The following is a 24,139-nucleotide window of genomic DNA, read 5'->3' on the forward strand; positions in this document are numbered from 1 at the left end:
GTGTTTTACGTTAAAGTATTAAAATGACTCAAACTGAAATTATTGTTAATAATAATAATAATAATAATAATACATTTGACCAAAACACACACAACTCCTAAACCTTCAACTGAAAGTGAAAATTTATAAATTCAAAATATTTATAAATGTTATTATAATATGTAAATAGAAAAATAAACGTCTGTGTTCTGTTATAAATATAAGATTAGAAAAGTAAATGAAAATTTAGTAATTTTGCCTCGGAAACTAAATTAAATAAAAGTTGAAGTATTAAAATTACAAAAAACTGAAATTAAAAAATAAAATTTACCAAAATGACTAAAAAAATATAAAAATAAAAATAATGAAGAAATATTTATAAATACTGTAATGGTATGTAAATAGTAAACTATGCTGTTTTGTGACCAGACTGAACCAGACTCGTCAGGTTTCTAAATGCGCTCCAGAAGAGTTGATTGTTCGACGTGACCTACTAAATGAAATATTACTGATGTTTTGTCAAGTCAAGCATCACTGATACTATTCCTCATGTAGACCGTTAACGATAAACAACTTTTGCTCAAGACTCCTGCTTTCATGCGTGAACTGCAGTAATCTGAAGAGATGAAGTTAAAGTTGTTGATGGTGTTTGTTTCAGATTGATTGTGTCTCAGCATCTAACGAGTGTCGTGATGGAGAAGCGTTTGGGTCGAGCTGTTGGAGAATGAAGGATTGTGATTGTTGTTTTAGACGGAAGTGAAACTCGTCAGAGGATGTGAGGCTGTTTCTCGTTCTCGGAAGATGAGCTAGCATGATTTCAGAAGGTCAAGAGAAGACATTGAGTATGGACCTGTGTGCAGTCAGACTATACAGCATGTATAAAATCAATATATAGAATAATACACACATGGTGGTAATGAAAAAATTATTCATCTTAAATTCTTAGGCTTTATTATTTCTTCCAAAAATAAACAATAAATAAATACAAAATTTAAAAATAAAATAAGGAATATATATTTATACATAAAACATTAAATACATAAAAAAAACACTTTTTACTATATATACAATGATTATATATATATATACACACACACATTTATTTATTTATTTTAATAGTTATAAATATAAAAAAAATATAATAGCTTTTTAAACTTTTTTTACCATGTATATGTATTTAATGTTTTTTTTTTTCAGACATAATAATAATAATAATAATGAATAATAATAATATCGTAAGTAATAAATCTAACATATATACATAATAAATAATCTAAATAAATCTGGAAATAATTAATTATATATTAACTATTATATAATCATATACTCATCATATAAAAGTAAAAAATGTTTAAGCAGTATATTAGAATGATGTCTGAAGGATCATGTGACACTGAAGACTGGAGTAATGTGAAATTACATTTTAACAGGTATTCAAATAGAAAACAGTTATTTTAAATTATTTAAAAAAACACTTTTTTGCTGTTTTTGCTGTATTTTGGATCAAATAAATGCAGGCTTGGTGAACAGAAGAGAATTCTTTAAACATTAAAAATCTTACTGTTCAAACACTTTTTGACTGGTAGTGTATATATAAATATAATGAAGTAATTTATATAGAAATGTTTATTATTTAACGGTTATTAATAATTTATGTAGAATTATAATACTTGTTGTGCTTCATACACACACACTTTATTATGTAGTAATTATTTATTGGGTTTTGGATTTATTTATTTTTTGTCTTAGAATTTATATTTAGAAGAATGTATTTTTAGTTTATTGTTATGATGAAGTGTTGTCTGTTTTGTTTAGTTAATGTTTTTTTTCTGCTGACTTTATTTTTGGTGCAGATTCTTCTGTCACTTCGTAGAAACTGAAAATGTGCTGGTTGAGTCCTCAAAAACCATGAACAAAATGTACACAATTGTCAGTTTTTTGTGTTAGTGTTTCATATAGTTGGGCTGCTTGAGTTCAAGTCATCGTCTGATTTTATTGAGCGTTTTTTGGTCGTGTGTGGATTTCTCTCTCTCTGTTGTTTACAAGACAATGAAGCGTCGCCTCAGAGTTCAGAAGTCTGGTTTGGCCGCATTCCTTGTATTTCTGTCCAGTGAGCTCAGAAGAGCAAGAGCCGCTTAGCTTTGACCCGACCAAAGCGTGATGCTGTGCTTGTGCTCAGGAAAGCCTCTGGTGCTCTCCAGGCCTTGAGTCTCTCTGCTGACCACAGCTGACTCTTTCTCCTTCCCATGATTCATTCATCAAATCAACTCTGACTTCAGTCACACTTCAGCTGTCAGTGCAGGACGCTAGCTCAGCCAATCTCTCACATCTCAAATTTCTTTCTTTCTTTCTTTCTTTGTGTGTGTATTTTTGTTTATTTATTTTTATTTCTACAGGTACATCTCAAAAAAGGTCAATATTTTTTGTCACTCATTTCAGAAAGTGAAACCCATATATTATATAGATTCATTACACATAGAGTGAAATATTTCAAGCCTTTATTTCTTGACATTTTGATGATTATGGCTTACAGATAATGAAAACCCAAAATTCAGTGTTTTTTAAACAGCAGCATGTACAGTGAGAGCTTTTTAGATGTAGATGATATATTTAATATTTCATTTGTGTCACGCATGATTTCTCTCTAATTCGTTCCTCTTCACATTTCACTTCTCCGCTTCTCTAACTGTCAGATAAACTTTCACCTCCAGCGTTTCCTTTGCAAATCCACCTACTTCTGTTTCTGATGTGCTTATGCTGCTTTAAATTTATATGCATTGTCATTTTTATTAAAAATTGCTTCCAGTAAAAAATGTAAAATGGAATTGCAGAAATGCATTTAGTTTTCTGGAGGGAGTTGCTATGTGGTTGCTAAAACACATTTTATTTATTTATGTGGTTTTATTTATTTATCTACGACCTGATAATACCTGCTTAGTCAGCATCTTTTTCATTGCATGCAGAGAGTCCAGAATGCATTGCGCTGCAGCGTGTCTTCTAACTCTAATTGGCACAAAGGGAGATGATTTGTTCCTTTATTAGCAGCCGTGTCAAACCAGCTAAAATAGAACAAGCTCTGTCATAATTAGAGCCGCTGAATCTATTCATGCAGGAGCCACGAGCACCAATAATGAGCGTATGAATTACAGATCAATCTGAAGCGTTGCGTTAATGTCTGGAGCTGCTCTGAGCTCATTACTTCATTATTGAACGGCTTCTTTATCTTGTTTCTGATTGAAGTTTGATCATGTCTGAGCGTTATATTAGTTTATGCTGATGTCATTGATTCATTTGTTTGTGCTGCTGTTGCTTTACTGGACATTTTATGTCTTCATTGATGCATTTAGTATTCATTAAAGTAGTGTTTATTTTTTTGTAAGATTCAAGAATTATGTATTAATAAATAATAAATCTAATTATATATATATATGTGTGTATATGTATGTGTGTGTGTCTATATCGCGAGCGATTAATTGTTTACATAATATGTGTGCACTGTGTATATATAAAACAACACATGCGTATGTACATTTAAGACAAATGTTGCTTATAAATTAAATATATTTATATATAATATAAATTATATGAATATAAATATATGCATGTAAATATTTTCAAAATATATACTGTATGTGTGTGTATTTATACATGCATAACACATACACAATACACACATATATGTAAATAAAAGCATTTATTTTGGATGCAATTAATCGTTTGACAGCACTACTTTTTATATATTCTTAAAGTATATAATTTTGTAATTTTGTTTTTTTAATAATATACAGTTAATTAAATAAACATTATTTACACACACACATATACTTTATCATTTTATACAACGTTGATGTCATTTTATACTTTAATGTATATTTGTGCATTTAGCGCAGGCTTTTATCCAAAGCGCCTTACAAAAGCAGTTTGTCAATATTTGTACTGTACAACACTGTTATTTGATATCAAGTGATATCATTTCTGTACTGCTGCAGTATTTACTGAAAGCATTTCTGAAACGGTTGAGCTAACAGGCGTTCCTGTGTCCTCACGAGGGAGGAAGTCATTAAAGCAGAAGTGCACTGAATGTAGTGTTGTGTGTAGTCGGTGTATTCTCTGTTAGGCGTGATCATGTGTGTTTCATGCATCACTTCAGTGCTATAATGTCTCATTTGTGGCTCTTAATGTCAGCCGCTGAAGTGATCTGTGTCTTTTGTTTAGTTGCATGGGTGGCGTCTGCTCTCGTCCCCTGAGATCCGCTGTAAGTCTAGACTGATTCTGCCATTATTGATCGGCTCGTTCCAGCAGCACGGCAGCAGGCTGGACTCCAGATCGCGTGTCTCTTCTTCTGTTGGATTCCTGTTTCGCTCTTATGCAGCTCTAATAAGACACATTCGGTCAGACAAATCTTATATTAACCTGCCGTGCTGTCTACTGTCTACATAGGCAGCATCTTTACCGCATAAGCAGTGGATTTAAAACAAGCTTTTCATGTGAGAGATGCACGTACAAGAAAGTATTCATTTAAAAAGAGTGTTTATTGATTTATTTCTGAAAGGATCATAATAAAAGGGCATTAGTGGAGTATGGTGCGCAGTAATTTTGAGTTTTGCAGTTTGTGATCATGTGATCCTGATTCCTCTTTATTTATTTATTTTACTTTGCTTCAATTAAAAAAATGTTTTTGCATTTAGTCTATTTTCAGTTATTAATTTTACTGCTTCAACTTAGTAGCTAAAGCAACATTTCTCATTTTTATTAGATTTGAGATTTATGTATTTAATAATAAAAAATATAAGTACATTATATACATATACACATACATACAAGAATAAAAGATTTGTAATTTATTTAAAGAAATTGCAATTTTGTAATGCAAAAATGAGAAATAAAATATATATATATATATATATATATATATATATATATATATATATATATATATATATATATATATATATATATATATATATATATATATATATATATATATATAAAAATGTGATAAATTATCTATTAATACATACATAATTCTTGAATCTTACAAACTCAAAAATAAATAAATAAAATTATACAATGTATACACACAATACATAAAAATATATGAATAATGTATTTTTTTTTTTATAAAGAATGTATAATTGTATTATATTTACTAATTTGTTGATTTTATGTACGTGTTCATATGTGAACTATTTATAGGCTAAAATATAATTAACTATTGATTCCTCTACTATTGACTGGTACTAAATTAATTATATATATTAATTGTGTAAAGTGTATATTTATATGTGACCCTGCAGCACAAAAGCAGTCATGAGTAACACAGGTATATTAGTAGCAATAGACAACAATACATTGTATGGATCAAAATTATACATTTCTCTTTTATGACAAAAATCATTAAGATATTAAGATCATGTTCCATGAAGATATTTTGTAAATTTCCTACCATAAATATATTAAAACTTAATTTTTGATTAGTAATATGCATTGCTACGAACTTAATTTGAACAACTTTAAAGGTGATTTTCTCAATATTTAGATTTTTTTGCACCCTCAGATTCCAGATTTTCAAATAGTTGTATCTCAGACAAACATTGTCCAAACCATATATCAATGGAAAGATTTATTATTTAAAAAAATGTACACTTAAGACTGGTTTTGTGGTCCAGGGTCACACATTATTCTTGTGCAGTCAGAGGATGATGGGAAAATAAGTTTATAAATAAAAAATAAAAGTTTCTATCCAGCATGATTGCTAGTTCACAAAATGCTCATAAATAAACAGCACAGTCTGACAGTTTGAGTGTCGAGAGAGTTTGATCGCACCATTAGCTGATGTTCATGTGCACTGCATGTCTGAAGATGTCCAGATAGGGTTTGGGACCGAGGAAGGCAAACCCGCCTCGCAAACAACAACATGGACATCCTGCGAGCGCTTCAAACTCTTCTGCTTTTCCTTTCTTTGTCCACATATTTCTCTCTCTCTCTCTCTCTCTCTCTGTGTGTCTCTCTCTCTCTCTCTCTGTGCGTCTCTCTCTCACATTTCAGGAAATAACAAGCCTCTCTCTCTCTTTCTCCCCTCCCCCTCGGTGCATTTCCTCCTCCCCCTCTCCGGCGCAGCTGGCAAACCCCACACACACACACACACACACACACACACACACAGACTCGTCTGGAGGAGCGGCAGACAGCGTTAGGGACGCGAGCGGATCCCCGTCCAGCGTTCAGATGAGCATCCCTCCTTTTTAAGGTCCGTTGGGTCCTGTGTTTCTCTCTCGGATTCTGCTTCCTCACCTTATAAGGATAAAACCCGGCTGACTGGAATGTCAGAGTTTGACGTCCCAGACGCCGGGATGATGATGATGATGATGGCTCGTTCAGGACTGAGTGATGAGGATCTAGTTTAGTTGAGTTGAGTCTGCGTGGTTCTCGTTCATGCCTGTCGTTACTCTGCAGGTCACCGGGTGAGTCTGTGCACTGTAAAAAATAAATAGATGAGAAAACATAAGGCTACTTGATGCAGCAAGACTTTTGAGTTCTCTCAACAATAGTTTCTTAGTTCTTCTCAGTAAAGATACTTCGTTTAGCCAATGTAAACTTGTTTGTTCATGCAATGCTGATGGTCTTATTTTGCTAATAGAAAATATCTTGTCTCAGCAACAGAAACAACAATTACTGTCACTGAGGTCATTTGATTTTCTCTGATGATAAAACAACAGAACAAGTTTAAAAGAAGTCAGCAAACAGCAAAACAATCCTATAACAGAAACTGCGTAATTTATACATGCTGCAAGGCATGCTGGGAACTCACAAAGCCTTAACATTTCAACAATATGAAATTCTTTAAGACAACTGTGTTTGACTAATTGGGACAACATTTGGGGTAATTTTGTTGCCTTGACAAGGGTTTTTATTAGTGCTGTCAAATGATTAATCGTGATTAATTTGTGTTATTATGTGTGTGTGTGTATATATATATATATATATATATATATATATATATATATATATATATATATATATATATATATATATATATATATATATATATATATATATATATATTTACAATCTTATATTTTATACTATATATGTATAATATATGTAATATGTGAACATAGCATATCATAAATATATACATGCACGTGTTTGTATTTATATATTAAAATAATAATAATGTTTTATTTATACAGCGCCTTTCCAGAGCTCAAGAACACTTGAGCTTTATACACTTATTATATACATAATAAATAAACACAGTACACACATATATATTATGTAAAAAACATTTATTTTGGATGCGATTAATTGCGATTTAATCGTTTGACAGAACTAGTTTTTAATGTAGTTTCAAGAAAATAGCATTATTTTGTATTTGAGACTCAAAAGGTTTCGTAAACTGGAAAATGTGCAGTTGTATTGTTTACAGTGTGTTATGAGCTCTGTCCTGCAGTGTTTGTTTTCTGAGCATCATGCTCATAAAGATGATATTTCAGCTGGAAGTCTGTGCGTTTGATAACTTCACAGGCAGGACCACGTTTTTTTTTTTTTTTTTAATCTTACATTAATGTTTTGTTTTATTTGAGCTTTATTTCAATTAACAAAAATGTTTTGTAATATTTATTTCAGTTTTATTTAACTTGGTTCGGTTGTGTTTTTAACATGCCACATGGAAAGACTTTACATATTACATAAATATTATACATTTAATTCATGTTTTGAAGTAGCATTTATTTATTTTTATTTTTTTATTTTATTTTGTTTAATTTTTAGTCAACTTGTTTTTTGCTTTTGTGATTTTTATTTATTTGTTAATTTTTTGTTTTTAGTTTTAGTTCAGATTAATTTTTTTTTATTTATTTCCATTTACTTCCCATAACTTTAATGCTTCAACTTATTTCAGTTAGTTACCAAGGTAACATTTCTAGTTTTTCTTCTAATATTTATATTTAATTTTATTTCAGGTTTATTTCAATTAACAACGTTCTAGTTTGGTTTTAGTTCTGTTTTAATTATTTATTTGTTTCCAGTTATTTTATAATAATAAAAAGTGTAATAATTTCCAATTAATTCAGTTAACTTATAATTCGTAATTTCATCATTTTAATGCATTTTTTCTATATTTTTCAAAACGTTTTTCATCTAATGTTTATATTTGATTTCAGCCTTATTTCAATAAACAAATATTTTAAAACATTTAGTTTTAGTTATAAAGCTCTGATGCAAATTTCAGTTATGCGAAAGTTTTATTTGCAAGAGTTGCAGGAGTTTTGCGGCATGCATCTTTTATAAAGCGTGCACACGAGACCCGTGTGTATCAAGTGATGCTCTCTTTGAGACAGGATTCCCTCTCTTCGTCTGAGATTCATTAAGATCAGTTGTGTGTCTCTTATCAGAAACATCCAGAAGCGTCGGTCGAATGCGGTTCTTGGGGTCATGCGCGGCTCTCTGTCGTTTCTTTCTGCAGGTGAACATGCATGTCTGTTTGTCTGCGATCTGATGCTTGTTTGGACAGAAAGGTTCACTATTGTGCTCGCTTTCATCTGCAGCCAAACAAAATGACAAACGAGCGCCGTCCCGCCCTTCCCGGTCACCTGACACGTGCATGTCTCTGTCGGCCGATGCCACGCTGTGGCCTGTCGAGGCCTGAGCAAATATGCCCCCACAGCTCCTCCAGCTGACCTCTCACCCGAGCCCAGCCGTTTCTCCAGCCGCCACAGAGCTGGTTGTGTATTATCAGACGAATCTGCAGATGCTTGGAGCTGCTGATGTAGAAAGTGACGGGGTGATTGTGTCGTTATGGAGGCTTGAAATACCTGAGGTGGTTTTGAGATGATGTCTGGATTGGATGACAGCTTCAACAGACTCAACCTGCTTTATTTGGTCAAATCAAATCAAATAATTGTATTTATTTATTATAAACCTCAACCTTTGACGTGTGCGATTGGAAATGAAAATTGATAAAATCGTAATTGATAAAATTCAAATGATACCCAACGCTATTGTGTGTGTGTGTGTGTGTGTGTGTGTGTGTGTGTGTATATATGTGTATATGTATTTATCAAAATGTATTGAATAACAATACATTTTAGCACAATTTAAAAATATAACTTGACACTATTAGAAATCACAAGATTAATAATTTTTTATGCTTTTTATATGCATCCAAATGATCAACACAAATTACTTTATTATAAAGTAAATAGATACCAGGTAATATTATTAGCCAAATATTTAATTTAGTAAAAATGTTTTATCATTTGTATTATTTTTCTTGCACAATGTAAATGGTATTATTTATTTATTTGTTTGTTTGTTTTACTTTTTTATTTAGACGTATAAATTAAAATTATTGTGACTCAAAATAGAGAACAAATTATAAAATATAAATAATAAAATATGTTATAATATTAAATAATAGTAAGCATTTAGTTCTATTTTGATTAATTGTTCAAAATGTTAATTTTTTTCTATTTACAGGTAATCAAAATAGAACAAAATCGAAAATATTGTTATATTAATCATTCAATAATGATGTAGAAACTTTAAATTTGATTTTTAGCTTTAATTATTATGTCATATAATATAAAAAATTTAATCAAATAGTTTTATTTTGATGAATAGTAAATGAAAAATGAGTTATTTTGCATGATTCATCAAAATATATAGTTTACATTTAATATAAATAAAGATTTCTTCTAATTTATTTTTTAATATTGTGCTTGACTGTAAAGCAGAGTGAAGTGTGAGTGAGCTGCAGGTGTGTTGTTGTACAGTATGTGTTCCTCAGGTATCTGTGGTATAAGCCGTATTTAAGAGCAGCCCTAGTCCCGAGCGATCCCAGCTGAAGCGGCTCATCACGCTGTCACTCATCTTTAGCATTACCCAGACCTGTCAGCAGTCAGAGACACACAAGGCATCATGGGATACGGGAGCCGTCTTGTGCTTGTGGTGTCAAGTGTTTAAGGAGGATCTAACAGACAGAAGTGTGTTAATAGCCCAGGTGTGATGCTGGAAGCGGCTCTGTCCCGATACCTAGTGTGCTGTCTTGCTGCATGCTCCCTGGATAGTCAACTGTCTTCTAAGTCTGCATCCTGACTGAAATATAAGCTCATAAGTGACTGGTTTGAAGTGCGCTAGGCATCAGTTCCCATAAAGTGTATAGTTGTGTTGCATTGCGGGATTGCATTCATTATGAAGGAAGCATTAGGTTTGTGAACCGAGCTACTGCATTCTCCTTAAATCTCTCTCTTTTCCTCCATCTGTTCTTTATGCATTATAGCTGTTTTTAACCTGCTTTAACACCTCCGCTCTCTACCTTCCTTTTTCCTGCTCTTTTATTTTGGTGTTTGGTTTTGAAAAGCGTCTCTGCTTAGTCGTATTAAAGGAATCTGAAAATTATATTTACTCACCCACATGTTAATTCAAACCCACATGATTATCTGTCTGTCTATCATCTAAATGTTAGATAATAACTGTTTTGATAGTTTATACATAAAGTAAATACAAATAAAAATAACTGAACAAATTATGAAAATTATTATAAACAAAGGAATATTTTTATATTATATAAAAATGTAAATAAAATATTGTGTGTGATTCAACAAAAGAGAACATACAAATAAATGTTATATTTTATTCTATTTGTGAGTGAATTATCCAAATTTTTATAAAACATATTTTTGTATAAGTATACATTTTATATTTTAATGCATCGATCATATTTTATTTACTTGTTTATTTATTTATTGCAATTAAAAGCAAGTACATTTAAATTAATATACAGTGCAGGAAGAGGCGGAAAAATCGTAAGGACTTATGTAAATCCTCCACTTAACATGCAATTAAAAATAAAAATAATGGAATAAAACTAAATGAACAACTATTAAAAAAAATATATATATAATCAAAAATAAAAACGGAGATGGTTAAATGGCAAATAAGTGGAAATACACAGTTTTTGTGTGAATGTGATGTAAGACAAGACTTTTTGGATCTGTTCCTCACACAAACTGATCATCTTAAGACCTATATACTAGTTTTTCAGAACTTTTTTGTACAACCTGTTTTCCTTCATTGTATGGAAGCAAGAAGCTTGAAGATCCTTTAAAACCTTCTTTTGTGTTGAACAGAGGAGTGTAATGTGGGTTTGGAGTCCGTGATGACAGAGTATTCATTTCTACATGAACTTTGCTGTAAGCCTGTTGAAAGCGGCTTGAACAGAAGCTAGTAGAGGACGGGTTCAGCAGAGAGACGGATGTCTGAAATCCCAGGGTTTTGTTCACCGAAGACAAACATAACATCCCTGTATGTTTCAAATGACTTCAGCAAACCTATAAAACCTCACTGAATTTGACCTTTACATGCCATAAACCTGTAATCATACAGTATTGTTGTTACGTCTCTCAGACTCAAGTTCATGTTAGTTTGTGTTTATAAACTTGCTGTTTTTTTATTTTGTATATACAATTATATTTTCTTTTCTATTTTTAGTTTTCATTTGAATTTTTTGTAATTTTGCCATTATTAGATTTTTTTTTTTGTATAGTAATATTTCATTGATTTATTTATTAATTCAGTTTTAGTAATCTAAGTACTTTAATGAAAATTAAAGAAAAAATTTACTGAAAAAGATACGTTGAAGTTAAAGTACTAAAATTAGTAAAGTTTTTCATTTAAAATTTATTTTTAGTTTAGTACTTCAGCTTAAGTTAAAGTCCTAAAATTACAAAACTAAACAAATGTAATAAAATATTAATGTTAGGAAAATTATTGTTTTAGTCATTTTAATACGGCAATATTAAACAAGAAAATATTCATATAAATAATATAAAATATTATATAAAAAAAGAGTCTCTAAAAGCATCTCAAAAATTTAAGATAAAGTTTTTACCTAATATTTTTTTTATTTTAGTTAGTCATTGTACTACTTCAGGTTAAACATTTCAAATTTTTAATTATTTTAGTTTAGTTTTAATCATTTTAATACTTTAACTTAAATGAATATTGAAAAGTACTAAAATGACAAACTAACCTAAAATAAATAATGTTAATATGTTAAAATGTTAATATTAGAAAAATTTAGCTTTTATTTTTGTTTTAGTTTTGGTGCTCAAAGTTAAACTTAAATTAAAATTTAGAAATGTTGCCTTGGCAGCTTAGTGAAATATATATGTTTAAATACAATTACTAAAGCTACTAACACATTTAATTTAGTTTTGTTTTTATTTAATTTTACAATTTTAATGTATTTCTTTTCTTTTTATTTCTTTTTTAATGTTTGTTATTCTATTGTTTATTTTATTGTATTTTTATTTATTTAATATTTATTATTTTATATTTAAATTAAATTAAAATTATTTTATTGTTTATTATATTTTTTTTTTTTATTTTTTTATTTTTTTTTTATATTTCCTTTTTTTTTTTTTATTGGTGTTATTTTATTGTTTATTTTATTTTTAATTTATTATTTTTGTATTTTAGTTTGTTACCGATAGCCGCCCTGGACCGTAAGTGCGTTCTGACCGCCGCTTGTGTTTGTCTGTCCGCAGGTGGGATGTCCTGAATCCGTCGGGTGACTCTGGAGCCGATGGGAGCTGCTGAAGCATCATGAGCTGCCATGATGCCGGAGGGCGCCGGCGTTACGAGGACTCGGAGTTTACGTTGCACGTGTATCCCGGCGCTCTGTCCGAGGGCACCATCTACTGCCCCGTATCGGCGCGGAAGGTGACGTCTGCAGCGGAGGTCATCGAGCGTGTCATCGAGTGGCTGCAGCTGGACCGCGCGCGTCTCTACGTGCTCGCCGAGGTCAAGGAGTTTGGCGGCGAGGAATGGATCCTGAACCCGTGTGACTGTCCCGTGCAGCGCATGATGCTGTGGCCGCGCATGGCGCTGGAGAACCGGCTGGCCGGAGAGGATTACCGCTTTCTGCTGCGTGAGAAAGACCTGGACGGATCCATCCGCTACGGAAACCTGCAGATGTGGCTGCGAGTGACGGAGGAGCGGCGGCGGATGGTGGAGCGCGGACTCCTCCCGCAGCCTCCGTACGTCGACGATCTCTGCGCGCTGCCCGATCTAAACGAGCGGACTTTGCTGGAGAACTTGCGTGGACGCTTTCGGCAGGAGAAGATCTACACGTACGTCGGCGGGATCCTGATCGTCGTCAACCCCTTCAAGTTCCTGCCCATATATAACCCCAAATACGTTAAGGCAAGACACTGCAGACAAAAACACAGTTTTGTTTTGTTTTATTAGGGCTGGGAGTCCAGAGAATGGGCAGTATTTCAAATACATGTCTAAAACTACAGTATTTTATACATGCATTTGAAGTACAAAATACTATTTTGTATTTAAATACCTTTGAAAAAAAACATATATTTTGCATTTAAAATACATTTAATCTTAGTATTTTTGTATACTTGTTGATACAGGAAATCAGCAGTCTAATAAAGAGGTTGATTGGCAAAAAGTAATTTATGTATTTTGAAAATACTAAGATTAAATCTATTTAAATACAAACTAATATTTTAGTAATCGATGCATCGCAATTTGTGGATCGATTCTGAGATTAGTCTTGAACAGCAGATGGCGCTGCATGCTTTAGAAACAGAAGTACTCTGCTCGCTTCCAGTTCCTTACACACACAGGTACCTCTTGAACATAAAATAATCATTCATACAGTTTGAAAAGGTTGAAGCGAATTACAAGGGTGTTCATAGTTGTCTGTTTACATTAATCTCACATCATAAAAGCCAAGTTTCAAGTACATTTAACCACTTGCATGAGTCTTACATCGCTCTTCTTCGTGAGCATTTGCGGCAAAAAACTAGCCTAGAGAGCCATCTGCTGTTAAAAACTAAGCTCAGAATCGATTCCAGAGAGAATTGCGATACATTCCGATAATCTCAAAATCGATCGACGAATTGCGAAGCATCGATTTATTGTCCCAGCCCTATTTTTCATGCACTTGTCAGTTTTGAGATTTTGGGCTTTTTGGTTTTTCGTGAAGTATTTTTTCAGATTACTGAAAAAATTCTGCAAGTTTTTACAGAGGGGCTTGTTCAAATGTGACCCTGGAGCACAAAAGCAGTCATAAGTAGCATAAGTAGAAAATTATCGATTTTTCATTTATGCCAAAAATCATTAGGATATTAAGTAAAGATCATGTTCCATGAAGATATTTTGTACATTTCCTACTGTAAATATATCAAAACTTTATGCATTGCTAAGAACTTAATTTGAACAACTTTAAAGGCGATTTTGTCGATATTTAGATTTTTTTGCTCCCTCAGATTCACCCTCAGATACATCAATGGAAAAAAATGGACCCTTATGACTGGTTTTGTGGTTCAGGGTCACATACAGTGTATACTGGTTTTATACAACATTTTATTATTTAAAAAAAAATTGCAAAAATATTTTTTTTCTGGCTGTTGTCAGTATTTGCTGATTTATGAAGTGAATAAAAGAAAGATCCAAAATCCTTTTTTGAAGAATTTTGAACCTGGGTTTATCTAATATAGAGATTTTTGTTCTAGAAATGTATGCAAATTAGCGCATATTTAATAAGATAATGCCTCCTTTGCATATTTAAACATAACATTTCAGAAAGCGTGTAATACAAAAATTTTTTGTAATTCTTAATGTGATCAATCAAGTGTGTAAGTATGGTGATATTTGTTAGTTATTTTTCCCCTATTCACCTGGGGTTTCTCACTTTAAGATGTACGATAAGCAGCGGCTGGGGAAGCTGGAGCCGCACATTTACGCGGTGGCCGACGCGGCGTATCACGCCATGCTGCAGAGGAGGAGGAACCAGTGCATCGTGATCTCAGGAGAGAGCGGATCGGGGAAGACGCAGAGCACCAACTTCCTCATCCACCACCTGACGGCGCTCAGCCAGAAGGGCTTCGCCAGCGGCGTGGAGCAGATCATCCTCGGGGCCGGACCTGTGCTGGAGGTGAGGACGGGCTTTAGTGCTGATAAAGCGTGTTTTGCTGCTGTGATCCGTGAATGCTGGTTTTGCTGTCTTGGTGTATTACTTGGAGCAGGGGTCTGCGATTAATATCGTAATTGTTGTTTTAACGATGTGCAATTTGACGCTATCGAGTATTTCGCAAAAACCAAACAAAACACAACACACCTACAGAGTGCACGCATACATTACGTGACGTCTAGACTAGTGCACGTATTTAGAGTGTGTTCTTTCACTGCATGATTCAGTCTATTAAAATGCATTTAGAATGATTCAAGATTCATTTATATATTTATACCACTTCATATACTTAATCAATTTCACACAAAGAGTGACGTTTTTTTCTCCAAAAATGACTGTGAATACAAATGTGATATTGACAGTTCAATAAATGAAAAGTTAATTAAGAGACTTACACCATATTGCCTGTTTTTGCTCTCTTTCGAGTACAAAAATAATTCCAAACACAGTCACAGCACTGTTCTGCGTCTCTGAGCAACATGACGGCGTTTCGTTCCTGAATGAATCCACCGTTTAATGATTTGGTTCAATCGCAGTGACTCACTTATTAACAGTGACTTCCTGCCACCTACTGGCGGGTTTAGTTTGACATTTAAAGTATCTTTTATTATTTAAATAATTTCTAATAACATTATTCCACGTTTTATGTTTAATATATCCAAACATTATGTCTGCATGTGTAACTGCAGGTTAAATGCATTCTTGTCCTGCATTAAACAGTGTGTAAACACATCTAAACACCTCTTCAGATGCAGATTCTGTGTTTCCTCTGCAAAGATGAATTTTGTTGATACTGATTTCATTTGCTTGGTAACAGCCCAAATGTCTTATTATTCTAATTAACTGATTATCACTTTATACAGTGATGCATTATTAAGTGTTTAAAGTTGATTCTGCTGGTATCGCGTCACACACACACACACACACACACACACACATACATCAGTTCCAGCATTGCTAAAGTTGGTACTTTATCAAAATAAAATACAAACATCAGCGCACCGCCTCTGTCTCACCGTTGGAACGCGACTGAAGTACAAAGCCTATAATTTACATAATAAATAATAGTTTAGCATTGCAAATATGGAAATATTATGGAATATTTGTATTTGTGCCGAATGAGAGAGGTAGGATACACGAGCACAAAGCTCCATTTCACAAACAGTTGAGTGCACAAGCCTTTAAAGTATACTCCTTTGTAGTCTATGTGAGAGACGCGTTCAGAATCAGCACATGGACACTGTCTAGTGGGCTTTCTTTGCAAGTGCGCAACTCATGGCATTCGCTGTTCTTCTGCTGGCGGTTATCAAACAGCGCTGCATTACTGCGGGCGCCCCCTTCTGGATTGAGCCTGAATTGCCTGTATTTGTCGTAAGGCTTCATGCACCGAACCGAGATGCCCGTACCGTGACGGTTCGGTACGAATATATGTACTATGCCACCCCTAGTATGTATGCGTGTATAATTAAAAAAATAAAATGCAGTTAAAAATCGAATTAAAAATATAAAATAAGTCATGTTTCCCACACTTTTTTTACTAAATGAAGGCCAAGAATATTTATTTTAATTTATATGTACCAATATAACTACATTATAATGAAAACATTTTTTTACACATATTTTTAAAAACATTTTAATATTTGAAAAAAATTGTTTATAAAAAAAAAATCTAAAACTGCATAAAAATGGAAATTCACAGTGTTTCCTTATTTTTGCCAGCAAAATCTTCTTTAACATGTTGTGAGTATTGAATATATGGACCTGTTTGCAGTGGTTTTCTGTCCGGCCTGAAATGATCTCATTTTGCTTGATTTGGTCAGAATCTGTATTTTCTTGTTTTACGCTGAAATCAGGCTCAGATGCATCAAGCATGGGTTTTTTCTCCTCTCGCGTGTTATTTCTTCACTCTCTTCATCCTGAGAGTGAGAATGAGACGCTCTAATTACGACACTTTATCACTGTGAAAACTGACCCGATCACACCATTCAGCCCACAAATCTGAGCGAACGTCACAGAGCTGAAGTTTGGGCCTAAAAGTGTCTGACAAGCTTCTCTTGTGGACATGAAGCGATGGGTTGTTTAGACGAACTGCTGTATTTTGTGTGCAATGTTCCTCGCTCAAGTGTGTTTGTATGAAACGCAGGAGTGTTTGTTGGCTGAAGCTCAGGTCCTGATGTTTGGACGACATAAGAGTGAAAACCGCAGGAAATATGCTTTACTGCGTCTCTGTTTATGCAGCATGTCGCTTTAAACACGGAAATAGAAACATTGGCTCTTCGTAGAGTTATGACAAGTATTTCAGCACGCAGATGGGAACGCGTGTTTGTGATGTCGCTCTGTGTGTGTGTGTGTGTGTGTGTTTGAACATACCAGACAGACGTTGTAACTCGGATATTTCTTGAATTTCCAAAAGCGGACTGTATTTGTTGGAGACACACGTCAATGCTCTCAGATTTAGAGTTTTGTAACAAGCTTTGTATCAGTGTTATTTTAGAAGTGTTTATATACTATTATACTGCTAAATGCATGCATTTTATTTTTTATAAATAATTAGAATGTTTTAATATTTAATTAATTAAATGTATTTATTTATTTCCCATAAATTCAGTTACTTACCAGTGCAACTTTCCTTATTTTCATTCAAAGTTTATCTAATATTAAATTTTAGTTTAATTTTTAGTTGTTGTTTTTTTTGTTACTAAGTAGGTTTCATTTATTTCAGCTTTAGTTTCAATTGGTTTCAATTTAAACTTATTTCATTTAGTTGTCAAGGCATTTAAAGTTTTTTTTTTTTTTTTTTGCTTTTTTTTTGCTTTTTTTTTTTTTTGCATTTTTAAATTTGTATTATTACTGTATATTGTTAAGTCTTTCATCATATATTTATATTTTATTTCAGCTTTATTTCAGTTAGGAAACATTTTAATGTACTTTTTTGTTTGTTTTTTGCTGTTTAAGTTTAATTTATTTCAGTTTTAGTATTTATTTACAGTGAGTAATTTTACTACATCAGCTCAAACATAGATTTGCCAAGGCAATGTTTCTAATTTCGATTGAAAGTTTTCCATCTAATATTTATTTTGTTTTGTTTTTCAATGAAGTAAAATGTTTCAGTTGCCGATAGTAACCCTGCGTTGTGTGAGTGATTTGAACAGCCAGTTTAGAATCTGATTTTGCAGAAGTAACACTGGCACTGTGGCGGGAAACAGGGTTACCGTGGTAACCATAACTATGACTACTTCTTTAGGAACCAAACAGCAGCATGAAGTCATCGTTTATTACTCCGACTAGAGTTGTGTTTTCATGTTTGATGTTGGGTGAATCTGACGCTCCGGGCAGCTGAGGTTCAAACGCACTGACATTTCACTCATGAGAGGATGCAACACACACACACACACACACACACACACACACACACACACACACACACACACAGACACACACAGACAGACAGACAGAGAGACCACTTAAGTTTAGATTAACATGCAATCACATTACAGGGCATGTTAGTCATCCTGTGATCAAACTAGTAACTCATGACTAAACACACACACACACACACACATAAGTGCAAGTTATTCTTTATGAACGTGCAGTTATTAATGCAGAGCATGTTTGTGTTCTCATTAGTGATATTTCTCTTTCTGATCAGCTGCTGTCATGTTGAAGGAACATTTGGAAGAGAACTTTTCTGAGCATGTTAGTTACTTAAACTGTTTGGATTATTATTGTTTTTGAAGAAAATACTCATGGAAAATCTTTGCAACAGGGATGCAAGCAAATGACTAAGCTTTTGCATCAGCATCTGTGTATTAAAATAAGTAAATAAATAAAACTAAATTTGATTACAATAAATAACTAGAATTAGATTTAAATAACGCGATTAAAATAAACAATAAAAATAAATACAAATAGAATTAGATTTAATTCATTACAATTAGGTTAAATAAAAATTAGATGTTAATAAATGCATAATACAAAAGTAAAACAGATTAAAATAATAAATTAATCTTCAAATTAAAATTAAATACAAAATAATTAGATTAGTATTAATAACAATTAGATCTAAATAAATAATTAGATTAAAATAAGTAAAAAGTTGATATTAATAAATAAATAAATAATACAACATTAAAACTGATTAAAATAATAAATTAATTCAAATAAAGAAATAGATTAAAATATATATAAACTAAAATTAGATCAAAATAAATTAGACAAATCATACAAAATAGATTAAAATAAATATATTAGATGTAAATAATGTGAGTAAAATAAGTAAACAATAAAATTAGATTAAAATAAATACAAATTAGATTAAACTGAATGAACGAATGAATAAATAAATAGTACAGTACTACAGTGAGTAAAAAAAACTTAATAGAAATGAAATATTTTCTAAATAATGTTTTCAATTGGCATAGTATATAGCATACCACATTGAATTGGTATAAATTGGGCCTTTATTCATGAAATTATACACAGTAGTTGCCTTTCACACTTTCCATCATATATGAGGGTCTTTGACGTCTATTAGATTGAAAACCGTCGACTTGGATGAAGAAAAACCTGCCGTACAAAAGAGGAAGATGATCTCCACCCAAACAAAACCAAGCATTTATTTTCTGAATGGTTTATATCTTTCAGTTTTTCTCCTAAAAGCAGCAAACTGAGCACACAGTCGATGACCTCATCAGCCGCGCTGCATCATGTGACGTTCAAGCGATCGTTAGTTTCCATTAGAGTGCTTTAATACGGGCCGCAGGGACATTACTGATGCTGAGATCAGCCGTTCGATCGGCTTTTACAGGAATGCTGTGATTCATCGTCTTAGAATGATTCTTTAAAAGAATCGCTTCAAAAGAGTCATTCTGAATCGAACCGCACTGCTTGAGCAGTGTTATTTAGTGTCTCTTTCTCATTGTGTTGGTTTTATAATAGTTTTCCCTTGTGAATGCTTCAGTCTGTCTGTGGTCATGCAGTGTGCGTGAATGTTGTCGACTCAGCAGGTTTGATCACATGTGGCTGATGCAAACCGCAAGACTGAAGACAGACAGATGCTGAAGACACAGCGCAGCCAGAACTACAGTAAAGCGGGTTCAGTGGTGTGTGTGTGTGTGTGTGTGTGTGTTTGCATGTGTAAATGTTGTGGTAAACATGCATTTTTGAATGGGGTCAGATAACCGGTTGATTTTGAGGTAGTGCTGTGGTAAATGTGTGAAATCTGAAAGCATCATTAGATGAGCTGAAGTGTTTAATAAACGGGGAATGTGCAGACGCTTAGAAATGATGATGTGAAGAGTTCAGCAGAGATTCCTCAATCATTATCAGCCTTCAGAGACGGGTGCTTGATGTTTATACAGTTCAGTCTCATGCAGAAGGACATTTTTACATCGGAAGTACCAAGATTTGTTTTGGCTTTTTATGGCATGATATTGATATGTAACCTGGAAATATAGAGCCTTCAGGTGTACAGTAGAGCACAATGGAGAATTTGCTTTTCAAACTAAAGTAAAAGACCGCTTCTTAAACCAAAGAAGGTGAACATGTTGATATTCTTGTAGAAAAATTAATGCAAGTCCTGTCAGCGACAGCCAGTTTAGTTTGACTTTTCTTTTTGTTTTCGTTTTGAAAAGCTTGTTATCTTTGCTGTTTACCTCATGTTACGCTATGGAGGCTTTCCTTATTTTTTATTTGATTCCTCAGTGTTTGCTAAACATTCTGTAATTTAGGCTATTATGTTATGCAAGCTAGTTTGTCATTGTAACGTACTGTTTTATTGTTGCTGTGCTTTTTAATTAAGTGAAAGGTGTATAGATATAAGCAAAACAGACAATTATCTTTTCTTGTAAAACGTGACACCAAGATCACAAATTTGAAAGTGAAAGCGCACGAAAAAAGGAATTCCTGATCACAAAATATAAATCACAAATAATATAGGCTACTGATGAAAGAACGGGTTGAATGTTGAACACTTTCATTACTATATAACTAACTATGATACAAGTTCATCAGCATGCATTGATTAATCAAATGTAGCAAAAAAATAAATAAATTGTGACCAAATTATGTGCTCGTGCGATAAACTGAGAAAGTTAGTCGCAAAAGTGTGACCAGTGGGGAGAATGAGTCTAGAGCCCTGTATGGGTGAATAAATCCACACAAACTAGCAGATTAAATCAGTCATTTGAAAACAGCGTGAGTGATTCAGCTGGAGCGCGTCTTCTCTCTTTCTCTCTCTCTCTAAAGCAGCTTCACCTCAGCGCATCTCGTCTGCTGCACGCTGTCGCTGATCCAAGGCTTGCGCTCGCATTTCAGGACAGATGTCAAAATTGTCACTTGCTTAATCGGGTCATTGTTGCATCGTCACAAAAATGTGCTTTTTAAGCCAAACGGTACTGGCGCCCTCCAGAGGCTGTTTCAAGGCCGAGCGCTCAGTCACATCCAAAGCCGCCCAGCGAGTATCATATTGAGTTATTTTTCATAGTTTGTTGTTGAGTTTAAGTGGCAAAATACACACAAAATTACGCAAAAATGGCCGTCCTGGTTTTTTTTTTTTTAAGTAAACGTGAACAGCTGAGAAAGAAAACGCATGTGTATTGGCTATGGATCCATGCATTATGTCTTATGAGAGCAGAGCAGTTCACATGTCACGTCTTTTGCGTGCTCAGCTTCTTTATTTCAAATGTAGATTAAATTATAGAGGATTCTTCATATGATGCACATTATAGGTCAGCACAAAGGTCTTTCATTGGCGCTTGAGGAGGGGGATCCGATAAAATGAGGTTTCGGAGGTGCCGGATCCGGCTTGTTCCGGCACAAATGAAGCCCTGCATCTATCTAGTTATATATCTCTAAACGAGGAGCTGCTTCTACGATCTGGAACTGGTTTGGTCAGGGCTGTACAGTGTACAAAAAATCAGTCTGTGCAGTGAATAAATGTACTACAGAAGCACATTTGTATGAGCCCGTTTACAAACCTGTTGTCCTACAAAGATATTATTTATTGAGATGCGTTTTCTCCAAATTAACTTAACATAATCGAGTGTTTGAAATAACTTTTTGTGATCAGACGTGGTTTCATATCACCGAATGAGACAGAAATCATACTATTTTATAGTATTATATACAGTGATAAAGGCGATGTCGATTAGCATTCCATTATAAATATATTTGAACCATAAAAATACCCAGGATTGCTTGAAGAACACAGATAAACCATATATTGTCGCAATCGTATGTTTATTGTCTCTTCAGTTAAAATTTCTCTAGCTACAGCGATAACTGGATATTTTGTCCATATTAGGGATTTCCTGGAGCGTGGTCAGTTCTATTACTTCTGCGATGCACAGGTGGAGTTTCTGCGCAAGGGCGCCCTCCAGCTTCCTGTATGAATGAAACAGACATTACATGACGCGTGTACTCAGTAATGCTCAGAACACCCTCTTTTGGGAAAAATAGGAAAGATGATACCTTTCTCTAAAGAAACAGGATTTAGTTTTTTGTCTTTTAGTGGATGCATAAGATTCCCTGAATTATCGTCATTGATATCGTTACCGCAACAAATACCAGCATGTCGCTGTAATTGTGACGTCGACTTCTAGAGATATAAGTAGACCTATAAGTTCATATAATTAGTGTTTTCTTGTTGGAGAACATCAGACCTGACTGAGCCTGAACACTGTAATCTTGTGTTAGATTAGACGTGTTCCTCTTCACGCTTTCTGCAGAACATCTGTTATCTGCATCACACCCACATCCAGTCTCTCTGTCCTCTGAACACGCTGTACTCAGCAGAATCATTATTCCTGTGCTGTTTGGCAGGACTCGACTGGACGACACTTCTGTCTGTCTCTTTCTTCGGCCTGAGTCTCACCGGCTGGACCGACAGGAAGCTGAAATCAACAGCACTTCCTGTCTGAACTCTTGTTCCCATGGTTTGATCTTAGAAAAATCACAGATCAAAATATCTTTTAAGTACATAGTAATTAATGACACAGCATTTGCAACTTCCAAAATATGATGATTAATATTAGCTTTTCATATTCTTATTTTTACATTTTATTTATTTTTAAACTTGTTACATATTTTAATATTTATTTTTATTTGTATGTGTATACTTCTTTTTTCAACTTATTTTGTAACATTTCAAATATTTTCTAGATTTATTACATGTATTTTTTGTTTTAATTTTGATGATTAGACCTTACTGCTCATGAAAGTCAAAAATTTGAAAAGTCAACTTTCAAATAAACTGATATATAAATAAATATATATATATATATATATATATATATATATATATATATATATATATATATATATATGTATGTGTATATATGTGTGTGTGTGTGTGTGTGTGTGTATATATTATTATTATTATTATTATTATTATTATTTAGTCATTTAGCAGATGCATTTATCCAAATGAGGACAACAGAAGCAATCAATTGTAGTATTAAAACAACTGAAAACAGATCCAAAACTAAAAGCTAAAACTTTATAAATACTACCTAAACACATTTTAAAAATAAAGAAATTAAATAAAAGTGACAAATGCATACAAAATTTCAAAACTTAACATTTAAATAAAAAATAAATAAAGCTAAAAACAATTCAAAAATTAAAGAACAAAAGGTTATATATATATATATATATATATATATATATATATATATATATATATATATATATATATATATATATATATATATATATATATATATATATATATATATATATATATATATATATATATATATATATATATATATATATATATATATATATATATATATATATATATATATATATATATATATATATATACATACACATTTATTAATTATATATATATATTAGTAGTATATAGTATATACGGCTGCCGCGGTAAACTACGCTTCTTTATACCCGTCTAACAAAATACTCATTGAATTTAGCTGGACACACTTTCATTATTTGTCCACAACAAATGGCCAAGCAAGCGCAGACACAGACCAGATACTCGAGACAGAACGATACAAACACATATCAGCTCGTCTCCACACAGTAAACACAAGCATTTTCTAGCAGCGACAACTGCACTAAACACTAATAACACAAGCAAATACACTTATGAGCTGCTTTTAACTTCCGCTGATGAAGACTGCTTCTCTCAAAGGGTATTTC

The 24,139-nt window shown here is 32.9% G+C and overlaps 1 protein-coding gene across 7 annotated transcripts in view; it reads left to right on the forward strand.

The window, feature by feature from the left end:
- The window catches only part of myo9ab (myosin IXAb), a 109,809-nt gene that overhangs the window by 12,302 nt on the left and 73,368 nt on the right, over window positions 1-24,139 (forward strand). For 5 of the 7 annotated variants that reach the window (XM_079412193.1, XM_079412197.1, XM_079412196.1 and 2 more), the window contains exons 2-3: window positions 12,531-13,188; window positions 14,702-14,938. In XM_079412193.1, the coding sequence (XP_079268319.1) occupies window positions 12,589-13,188; window positions 14,702-14,938 (837 nt within the window). In that variant the 5' untranslated portion in view covers window positions 12,531-12,588. Of the gene's footprint in view, window positions 1-6,143; window positions 6,444-12,530; window positions 13,189-14,701; window positions 14,939-24,139 lie in introns of those variants that run through there. The other 2 variants (XM_079412194.1, XM_079412195.1) reach the window with 2 other exon arrangements.

This window comes from Barbus barbus (assembly GCF_936440315.1).
Source record: "Barbus barbus genome assembly, chromosome: 48".
Lineage (NCBI taxonomy): Eukaryota > Metazoa > Chordata > Actinopteri > Cypriniformes > Cyprinidae > Barbus > Barbus barbus.